Source organism: Thalassophryne amazonica, chromosome 9, assembly GCF_902500255.1.
Source record: "Thalassophryne amazonica chromosome 9, fThaAma1.1, whole genome shotgun sequence".
NCBI lineage: Eukaryota > Metazoa > Chordata > Actinopteri > Batrachoidiformes > Batrachoididae > Thalassophryne > Thalassophryne amazonica.
The window spans coordinates 81,846,455-81,857,916 of NC_047111.1; the positions used below are offsets into that span (position 1 = coordinate 81,846,455).

The window sequence follows — 11,462 nt, forward strand, 5'->3', positions numbered from 1 at the left end:
TTTATGGTTTTTTTGTTTTTTTTTTTAAAGTGATGTTTTTGTTCTTTTTAAACCAAGAATCCATTGATTGTCCATTACCACAACTACTACTCAGAACTACTCTGTGATTGGCCGCTTGGACATCACCAGACATCCTTCCTATCCTGCATATATTGTACATTGGGGTGCACGATATATCATCTCAGTATATAGTCACCGCAATGTGTGCATCAGCCCACCCCCCCTTTTCAGGCAGAATTTTGCACAAAATACCCAAAGCTCTCCGCCATGCAAATACGGTATCGTCGACAAATGTTTTACAAAAGTTGTCACACGTTTACATTGCACATTTATAGGAAAAAAAACACTGACATTTATTATTGCCCATATGCCAAGTTGTAGGCATATGTGATCATTTATGTTAAGTTTGAGTGTTTTTGTATCGCTGTTCTAAAGCCACCAGCAGGCGGCCATGCCGGCTCCTATAACACCAATGTGTGATGTCACATGGGCACAGAGGTTCACAACTGTGTCAGTGTCGCTCTTCAGAATAGAAGGGGCAAAGCATGTAAGCGGCAATCAACATCCTGGATCCTGGATCAGTATCTGGTTCAATACAGACGTAATTCACAGATTGGAATTTCCCGAACCAACCTGCGGGATTTTCCGATACTGGAGAGAAACCATGTCTATAAAACCTCTCTCACGCTGCCTGCTCTCTGCTGTTTACTGCTGAACAGGAGGAGAGGAGGGGGAGTGGGAGGTTTCTGCACTGAAGGCGAGCTGTTTTTCATTCACCGCACCAGGGACAAGTTTTAATCCACTGGTAACGGCAAATTTCCGCCCGGCTCTCAGGTTCAAATGGTCTGTGCCGCAGAGCACAGATTTTACGAAAAATTAACTGAATTGTTACTGAAAATCAGCTGCTTCTGCGTCCCGAGACTGTGATGTGAAACCTTTTCACAGCAGCTCTGAGCGCAGCTGAGGACAGCCAAACAGAGATCCACTTTCTCTCCACTGAACGCTCTCCACTGAAAACCACCAAAATCCTTCAGTGTTTCTCCAGAGTTACTCCCGTGAGCACCACTGATGATACATTTAGAAATTTAATTTATTTTACAGTTGAAAGGCTTTGTGTTTGCTCAGCAGGAAAATTGCGATCGAGGGAGAGAGAAAGAGCAACGAAGAGAGAGGGAGAGAGAACTTTTACATCAGCATGTGTTTGCCATGGCTTTCTGTGCCCATGCCACGTCATAGCAGTGCCACAAGCGATCCAGGGTTTTTTTTTTTTTTTCTGATTGTTAAAATTGTGTCAATGGCGGCATTTATGAAATCATTTAATTCTACTTAAATGCCAACTTTCGGAGCTGGATATTTCTGTTGTAAGAGGTCCTTATTTTCATTGATACGCATCAATCATTAGTTTATAGCACAGTCTGTCTTTCCAGCTGTATTTTATCAGTGGGATTTCTTTTCCTTTATCTCATCTGTGATCCTCATTTCAGTGGCGACAAGAAGCAGTTTACTTATGTGTCTCTAACAATAACGTTAATTACCTTGTTAGCTTCTGCTCACGAACGCAGTGTTTGCATAAGAAATATATAATGCACTGAGTTTTCACATTTTTTATTGTATTTCTTCTTTACCTCAAGCATTTTACTCGTGCCATGTATAGTAATGTTAATTGGCTCGTTATCCTTTGCTTGCGAATGCAGTCTTAGCATTATAAATAATGTGCTGAGTTATTGCACATTTACCTCACCTATGATCCTCTGTTTAGTGGCAACAAGGAGCAGTGACTTGAGTTTTGTATCTCCTGTAATAACATTAATTAGGTGATTAGCTTCTGCTTCCTAACACAGTATGTTTTATATATATATATATATATATATATATATATATATATATATATATAATGATGTGCCGATTCATTTTGCTTCTTGTTGCTTGAAACTGTTTCACAATTCATATTTCAAAAATAAGCGTGACTTAGACCGGTGCGTGTTATATATATTTGTGTTTTTCCTATTCATGACAGATGTGACCAATACTCTAGTGTGATTTTATATGCCATAAAATATAGGAAATAAATTTGTTTAGTGGTGCGTCTGACACCGGAGTGAAAATGTCTCTGTCACATTCAACAAGTCTAAATGTTGTGAAGCTCTTTGAAAATGTCCCCAGATTCAAGAAAAAATTGTCATTACAAGATTGATGGAGCAGACATTGATGAGATACAGAAATGGCTGATAAAGGTTTCTGTAAATGCTGTAGAGCCTTGTGCATGCACACTCATTATACAATTGGTCTTTGTACAGATTTATAGCTAAAGTTTGGGAAGAACTTTTTGATTTTGTGTACTTGTGTATCTATTTAAGTGTGCCTGTCTGTTTTTGAGCAAATGGTGAGATATAACTGTTCAGGGTTTTACATTCTTGTCAGAGACCCAGTGACAGTTTGTTTCACACCAGCAGTGTTTCGTAAGCCGTGTGTTTATATGGAACGCTCACAGACTTGCACTTATGCGTCTGTGCACGCGGGTGCTGTCAGTACCTTGCAGCCACGAAGCACAGAGCAGATACTGAGCTTGAGCCTTTGGCGGTCAATACATGCTCTTTTAGGCGTCGTCTCTATCCTTGTTCAGTTCATAGGCTAGAAAGCACATTCTACGTTTTGGAGATGAGCCCTACTTTGTTGGCATGACTAATCCAAAGTGAGGATACAAAGGAAAGGGAGGGGTGGTGGTGTGAGGATGGAGTCAAGCAGATGGAAGCCTGCATATGAAGGAACCACCTGCATTAATTCCTCCTGGTCTTTGAGATCCAGCACCTTTCTGTAACACAGAACCTGAACACTTTGCTCATGTGACGGAGGCTAGCAGGTGTTGCTGTGCATGTGATAGTCAATAGGCCTCACTCCCCCAACAGCCAAAGCATGCTCTGGTCACTCAGGCCACGCCCGGGTTTTTGGCCAACTGGTCAAAGCATCCGCCTCCCATGCCAGAGATTGTGGGACAAGTAAAAACACAGCACAGAGTAAGCCGCTACACTTATAAACATGAAACAAAGCTAATCGCTCCTGTTTCAGTTTTTGTTTTTGTTTTTTTATGTTTTAAAAATGCCACATCAGTGCAGAAACAGTATTATCCAGGAGCTCATACTGCCTCCTAAAGTCACTGGACATCTATTCAAATGGAAATGTGCAGCCATCAAAAGTGTTCAGTTGCATTTTCTTGCTTGACAGTGCAGGAAAAAGAATCTGTGTGTTTGCATGTGGAACAAGGCCAGAAAGCCATCACCTTCTTCAAGACAGATTACTGTGATGCATTTAAATATCCTCATACTGCATTGAGAAACCGGGTGTATTTGAAGCCACACAGACTGAATTATTTAGCAGAGCCAGCAGTGCATAGTATTTGTTGCCATTATTCTGATGGCTTTGCTTTCTTGTGTTTTCATGTTCCTGTGATATGTTCCAGCAGCCTTTACACCTGTGGAAGCTAAATCTACTTGTGAGAAGGATTTGCATTTCACTATAAAAGGATAGAGCTGGTCATGCAGTTCTGTGGATACGGCTGTGAATTTCTGTATCCTGCGTTGTCAGGTGTTTTTTAGAGGATTATATTTCATCCAGTTTGTTGTACTGTGAATACACCTGGCTGTTACTGTTGTTTTCGTTTGGTTTTATTATCCTGCAGTTCATTTAGTGAAAAAGCAGTAATAAACTGTTGCCCACGTGAGAATTCTCTGAGGTCCCTACAGTGTCAGGGGTCACGTCTTGCCGTGCAAGGTGACCCATGCTAAACTGCAGTTCTTTGTCTGTCTGCCAGTCCAATTAGATCACATTCTCCAGCTGCGCTGCGGCACTGTCTCAAGGTATTTTGTCAGCTGGATGAACCTGCCAGATGCACTCCACCCACAGACCTTCACAGCTCAAGTGGCGTGGCAGAAATCAGGCACAGATTACTGAAGCAGTACCATCTCGCTACCTCTGGTCCACAACTGGTCTGAAAGATTGTAGTCTGTCTGTGTGAAAATTATATGGGAGTCTAATTCGGGACCTTTCTCAGATATGCAAGTAGGCACATATGTCATGAAACTAAAATGTGACGATTATACATTGTGATCCTAAAAAAAATTGTTTCAAATTTAAATCTCACTACCTGTGACTACAGAAGGCTGCAAATTGTCATTAGTGAAGGATGTTATGCATTTTGGTTTTCTTCCCATCCTGTAAAATATTCAAATTCACCCTTGAAGGCTTTTTGTCAGACCATTCTGCTACTTGATAGAAAAGAAGTTGGAAGATTTGTCAGCTGTCTGATGTGTTTTGGGGAATAACTTAATAATTCTCTGAAGGTGTTTTTCACTCCAGCATTGTTTAAAATTTTATGAATGTATTGTTTGTATTTTTTTCTAAACCACCATATTAGGGGGGTGGGTGCAGCCCCTTATGTTTGGATTGTGCTCTTTTATTAAAATGCTAACTTTATCTTGGATGCTATTATGCTTCGTGCATGATATACTACTGGCACCTTCTTTGTAAACTGTTATTTCTGCTATGAAGTACAAGCCTTGTTTATGAAAAGCAGGTGAACACTTTTTGTTAGGTTACTGGCTGATGGGCCCGCTAACCCTATGTCATGTCGGGGCATCGTAGGCATCCGTTTATTGCAATATCTCAAATACTGTCTGGGAATTTTTTTTCCTAATTTGGCAAAGGTATAATATGGGTCACTGACATTGTTCCCGTTTAAAAATCATATTTGTAGATTCATTCGTTTGGAAATGGTTGTCATTTATATGCCGAAAATAGCCATTTTGAGCACTTTAAGGCAGTTTTTGTTATGTGTCGGACGCAGCCCGGAGAACCGACCAGCGTTTGAAGGACCCAGTATAAAATAAGCAGAGCACGGTACAAAGGATAACAGAGTTTAATGAACATAACAGTGCTGTGAAAAAAGTGCGCGGTCTGGCATGGTGGTTTTGCGGTGCGCTCCCAGCAGCGCCAACGGTCTGGAGCCAGAACCAACCCGGACCCAAGGACCCCGCCGACACCCCCCAGGTGGCCGCGACAAACCGAGTCTCAGGAAGTGTGCTGACGAGCGTGAGACCTCACCCCCTCCTCTTTCACAGACCATGCATCAAACCTGGACGTTCTCTGCATCCACTGATGATGAGATGGCTCCCGAGACGACGATCTCACCCGTCTGGTTACAAGGTCGAGTCTCTGGCAAATACACACTGTGTACTCCAGTCTTAAATGCCACCATGTTCCAATCCATGTAGATGCACCACAGCTGTGAGTCCTGACGAGCCGCAGGTGATCAGCCTCAGGTGATCAGGGTGAGGTCCTGATAAACTCAGCTACACAGCCACTCAGTCCCAAATGCAAGCCACCTGGAAGGAAAAACAAAAGACAGGACAAAAGACAGAAACAAAAAGGCAGCCAGGCCCCCCCCACCCTCACGGGAAGCCTCCCGGCGACCACACAAACCTGGCCCAGGAGAAACACCCCCCTCCAGGGACCATGGCTGGAAACCGTATCCGCATTCATCTTCCAACAGAATCTTCATCTAACAGAACGGTTGATGTCTTCTCCTCTGGCTGCATCTTTGCCCTTGTTTCTATCAGTCAATTAGCACAGGTGTGGCCAGGAGTTCTTGAACCTGTGCGGTCAGCCTTTGTCCAACCATGTTCACAGTCTGATTAGTCATAAAACAAAAAAGACAAACATAAACAACCAAAACACCCCCCCCTCCCCAGGGGACCGTCCCATCAAACCCCGGGAAGAGGAGAAAAGAAAAACACAACCCAAACTTAAGCTTACGAATAAAAATGCTAACACCAAAATTATTTGCTTAAATTTGTTTGTTTGGAAATGGCAGCCATTTTACGCCTGAAATGGCCATTTTGCCTTGGACTTTAATTGAGCCGGTAACCCACAGGGCCCTTGGCACTCTAGTATAAAAAATTCCGTAATTTAATCTAGGCTTTTTTGTGCATGTTTGCTCCCTGAATGCTCAGAAGGAAAAAAGTACCAACATGGCATCCAGCTGTTGCTATGTGAATAGCTCTACTCTTTGCTGCTCTGCTGCACTCTGTAAAATGCTAAATGTGTATATCAACTGTGTATTACACCTGTGTTTGTGGATATACACTACAGACTGGATAAAATCCTTTTGACATGAAAGCACAAATCAGTGTTTAGAAAAGATGGTGTGAAATGTTTGCTTCCAGTGTGTGAACTGCAAAGGAATTTTTGTGGCTCTCTGAAAGATTGCTGCATCTCTGAAGACCTCACCTTGAAGAGACCAAAATAACTCATTTACAGTTCATTAACTGAGTTGCTTATTTAAGATTTGTGAGAGCTTACAATTAAAATATTCCTGTTAATTTACAAATTTCACCATGTTAATGAATTAAAAAGTTGTATGGGCTGTGAGGAAAAAACGATTAAGTTGGTCACAGCTGCTGTGTTTGGCTGAAATCTCCAACTAGATTGTTGATATCGAACGTAGATGTAATGTGAATAAATTAAAATGACATTTGTTCCAGTGACAAGAATGTTATTTGAAAGACAGTAGAAATAATTTAAAAGTTTTGATTGAAATTATTCTTATATCTTGTAATTATAATTGGTTAAATCTAAAGTGCTAGTAGGCTTTGAAATCAACCAAACCAGTCTTACTTTTTAAGAGAATAATTTTTATCAGAGAGGGCAAAGAACCATAGAATTTTGTACCTGATTTGGGAAAATAATTGAAAAGCACTTTAGTTTTTGCTTTGGCTCTGAAAAATAAAGTGAAAAGAAGCACAGAAGAAATTTCCATTGCTTTCTCAATCCATACAAGAACTCACTCTACAGAGTGATGTACAAAGTGTTCCAAGTCACCTTATGGAACGAACGCTTAATCAATCCAAAGTGTAGCTTGGTTATTTCTTTAACAGTGCTTCCTTGGGGGATTTTATGTCTTTGTTCATAGCAAAACACAGATCATTCAAAGCGATACTGGAGCTCAAGTCTAGACACACTTAATCAATGAGGCATTTTAGGAAAATAATGAGAGCCCCGTTTTTCTACTTCATCTTTTTTTTTTTTTTTTTAGTAGCGCTAATCCACCCAAACAAAGTCATCAAAGTTTTTAGTAAAAGCTAGATTTTATGTACCCAGGTAATACAAATGCAAGTGTTGCTTCAGTCACAGTGGACAGAATAAGAAGTTTGACCTAATCCATAGCAACGGGGTCGACGATACGCCTTTATAGAGATCACCTGTTCTTAGATGTTACTCGCTGCTGCTTTAAGATGAACTTTTAGTGTAAATTAAGACTCCTAATGGTAATGTGCAGTTTCTAGTGAACATGACCCCTGATCCCCCCATTTTTCATTTTAGTAATTGATGTGAGTAAGTGGATGGTAGTTTTCGTAACATGCGGTTTTGGTTTGGGGATATAAAATTATTTTCTCAGTAATCATAGAGTAACTGGACTGAACATCAAGTTACTGACAGCTGTTAAAAGTGCTAACGCCTTTATCATACAAAATTAAGTGACATGACACTTTTGCTTGGCAGAAATAATGGAGCACAGATGTCTTAGATGATCTGTTAGGACAATTAACCACACAACAAAAATCATGACAGATATTTGTAATAAAATGCTGAGGAGTACAGACAGGGTCCTCCAAACAACTACTAGCTGCAGCTAGTGACCTCTGAGTGACCAGAGCTCAGCTGACAGCAGCATCACTAGCTGTCACTCAAAGTGACCATGCCCCAAAATATGTAACTAAGGAGCTAGAAAAAAAATCACCCCATACAGTTATGGAAGGAAAAACTTGCTATAGGAAGCAACATAGTGTTTTGTCCCAGGATTTAAACATGTTGATTTCTGCTCTAAAATTGGGCATTTTAACATGAGCTTCTGTGGGAACCTGCTTCTTTTTTGAGCCAGCGCCAAGTGGCCAGTCAAAGAACTGTAACTTTTTCTTCCATTGCCTATGCCTCATTTTGGAAGGCTAGAGCTTACCATTTGTCTAAGACCCAGTATGTTCTTCTCATTCAGATCTTCATTTCTTCATGTTTTACTGTGGTTGGCATCCATCTTAATGTTACCACCAGCTTCTGCTCAGGAGTGTGAATCACAGTATAGATTAGTATACAGGAGCAGCTTGTAATGCCACTTGTGTTGTGGTCATAGATGGTAATGCAGTATTTTGTTTTTCCAAATATAAATAACAGAACCATCAAAGCAAGTTAAAAACAAAACAAAATCAACAAACTTGCAACTGAATGGGCAGTGCAGTTTCTACATCTCAGTTTACGCTGCAAATAATATGTCCATTGTTGTCTTATCCACCTTATTGCTCTTGTATTTTATCTTTATTTATTCTGTTTTCATATTTAATAATTGCTGCTACTGAGTGGTTGTCACCAACGAAGTTTTGTGGTTATTACAATGACAAAAAGTCTCTCTTATGTTATCTCTTAATTATCTGTGAGCTCATGGACCAAGACTTTATGAAGTTTTGGTTTTCTGTCTTGTGTCATGCTGTCATGAATGTGTTTGTCTGTTCAACCACCTGCTGCATTGGTTGAACAGACAAATTGCTGTGAGTTGATGTAGCTACTGTTTTTGGTTTCAAAGTGACGCACCTCCTTCTTGTTGGCTTGTGACGGTACAGTTTCGAAGCTCCAAGCCAAGTTTCTGGATCTGAAAATGCTGCACAGGAACTGATATTTGCAAGAAAGTACAAGTTGTTTTGATAGTATAAATACTGTGAACAGTTTGCACTTTAGGTCCAGCACTGGCTCCAGATCCTGCGGAAAGGCTTTTATTATGTTAGCACCGTTTGTTGTATTGTTAATGACATATTTAGGTGTAAGGATTCTAATGGGATATTATTGTACCAGGAAAGGGAAAAAATAAAAAACCTGAACTAAACTGAAATGGCATCAGTGTCTCTTGAGAGGAATAACAAGGACGTTGTACAGCTTCTTATACTCTCTTGTCAGTATTTTAGTATTTCACTCGCCCTGCGGAGTGCTTGCATAAAGAAAACAGACTATCTTTGCATTTGATCAGCTCGGGCGGTGCAGCATCACAGACCTGAGTCATGGCAGCTGAATAAAGAGCTTTGGCCTCCACAGTGAGCGACGCACACAATCACTGGGCAGCAGCAGGAAAGCGCTGCTGCCTCAATTCACTATGCGCTGCAAATCTTCACTGCATTTGCTCCTAGTCACTCTGCCTGGGGGGGCTGGCGGCTGGCTTCTGCCCAAATGCATGCTGGGATTGTGTTCCTCGTTATTTTAAGCCTTCCCTGTAGACATGTCCTGTTTCCGCCCCCCCCTTCTCATTTTTCCTCTGCTTTGTGTGTACATGCGCATTGTACTGTCTACAGTCGGCGTGCACATGTATGTGAACGCGTGGCAGTTTTTTTTCCTCTCTCTCTCTCTCTCTCTCTCTCTCTCGCTGAACTGCAGACTCATAAGTGTGTTTTTTCACATTGTGGAGCAAACACTAATGCCAGTGTTTTGTAAGGTTACAGATTGTTCTCCGTATTTTATTTTTATGTAAAGCTACAATATGTAGGATTCAGGGGTGTTTATTAGTAGGAATGGAAAATGGCATTTGTAGCCATCTGTTCATTAATGCATAATTGCCTGCAACAAAGAATCTGTGTTTTTATGTGCTTTGACTAAGACCCTCGTAGCTATGTGGGATTGCCATAGTTTCCCACCCCCCACCCCCACCCCTCCATTAAGGCCTCCATGTTGCCAGGCTAACAATTTTGAGAGCCCTCATTTTTCTGAAATAGAGGAGCATACATATTGCTTATTGCAAGAGAAGACAAGGGAGCATGAATCCTTCTACCAAAGAATCAAAAATGTGAAGGCAAACTGAATTATGGCCAGTGACAGAATAATGTAATCTGCAACATCGCCACTAGGTGACATTAAATCTGACACACTATGCCTTTAAAGGTTTCAGAAATGAGTAGAAGATGAACCATAATGGTGATGCACTGAATGATCACTTTTTCCCCCAGTTGTGTTTACTGTGATCTGGGTTCAGCTCGGCCCGGTTAAATCCAGTTCGGATTACCAGTCTGTCTAATTGACATTTATGTGCAGCGCTGTTCTCCTCATTTAAATGATCCGTGCCAAAGCTGACTTGTTTTTCTTGCTTTTGATCCTGCAGGAGGAATTACTCATGACACTTTTCAGAAGGAGCTGATGTGCTTTGACCCAGATTCGGATAAATGGACTCAGAAGGCACCCATGACCACAGTGCGTGGCCTCCACTGCATGTGCACAGTGGGCGACAAGCTTTACGTGATCGGGGGGAACCACTTCAGAGGCACCAGTGACTATGACGACGTGCTGAGCTGCGAATATTATTCCCCTGCCCTGGACTTATGGACACCTATTGCCGCCATGTTGCGAGGTCAGAGCGACGTGGGCGTGGCCGTGTTTGAGAATAAAATCTATGTGGTGGGAGGCTACTCGTGGAACAATCGGTGCATGGTGGAAATAGTACAGAAATACGACCCCGAGAAAGACGAGTGGCACAAAGTGTTTGACTTACCCGAGTCGCTGGGTGGAATCAGAGCCTGCACACTCACAGTCTTTCCCCCTGATGATATCTCAGGCTCGCCCTCCAGAGAGTCACCTCTCTCAGCACCTTGATGAGCAAAGGGGGGGGGGGCCCACTTTGCTCATTCCCCCATTATCCCCCACACTCCCAACCTAACAAGCATACCTTAGACATTGTTTGCACTTCCTCTCTGGACTACATCTGTACTGTACCTAAAAGTCTCCGAGTCCACCTTCCCTATGACTGTGCAGAACTCCCTCCCGAGGCGAATAAACCTACATACCGATTAAAATCCTGCAACCTGATTACATGTTAATGTTGCATATTCGGTATAGTTTGGCAGGAAAAACCTTGACTTGAAAACTTGACTTTATGAATCAACTTTTCTACCTGATGTCTGAAGTTTTCTTACGTCTCGTTTGATTAAGTCGAGTACCACACCGACTGTCTTCTAGTCTATGCCAGGTTAGCAGCAGATAACCCCAGAGAGCAGAAGAATAGGGATCCAAAACAACTGGTTTTTAACTCAGGGGTTGGCCCAGGCCCCATCTCCATCTCTTGCAGTTTCACTTCTTTCCTGCTGTTGCTCTGAAACTGTTAACAAAATGTTGTTTTCTAAATTTAATAAACTTGATTTTGAGAAAAGATGAGCATTGCTGTCATTACTGAGTGCAGACTACAGTGGTTTGGTACAATTTTCAGCAGGCCTGTGGAGCTAAAATACTGAACCCTGTCTGTTGAAGGACAGTTTAGACCATTTGATTTGAATTTCTTGTCTACAGATTGTGAGGTTCAGTATTTGGACAGTGATTGTAATTTTGGCTTTCTATATCACAGTTTAGTCTCTTGTCATTACCTACAATGCAAAATATTGCTATGCAGC

The 11,462-nt window shown here is 41.6% G+C and overlaps 1 protein-coding gene across 2 annotated transcripts in view; it reads left to right on the top strand.

The window, feature by feature from the left end:
* Positions 1–11,226, top strand: part of klhl13 (kelch-like family member 13) — a 76,965-nt gene extending 65,739 nt beyond the window's left edge. Inside the window, exon 8 of one of the 2 annotated variants that reach the window (XM_034178554.1) lies at positions 10,184–10,671. In XM_034178554.1, the coding sequence (XP_034034445.1) occupies positions 10,184–10,671 (488 nt within the window). Of the gene's footprint in view, positions 1–10,183 lie in introns of both variants that reach the window. The other variant, XM_034178553.1, reaches the window with a different exon arrangement.
* The last annotated feature ends 236 nt before the right edge of the window (positions 11,227–11,462 follow it).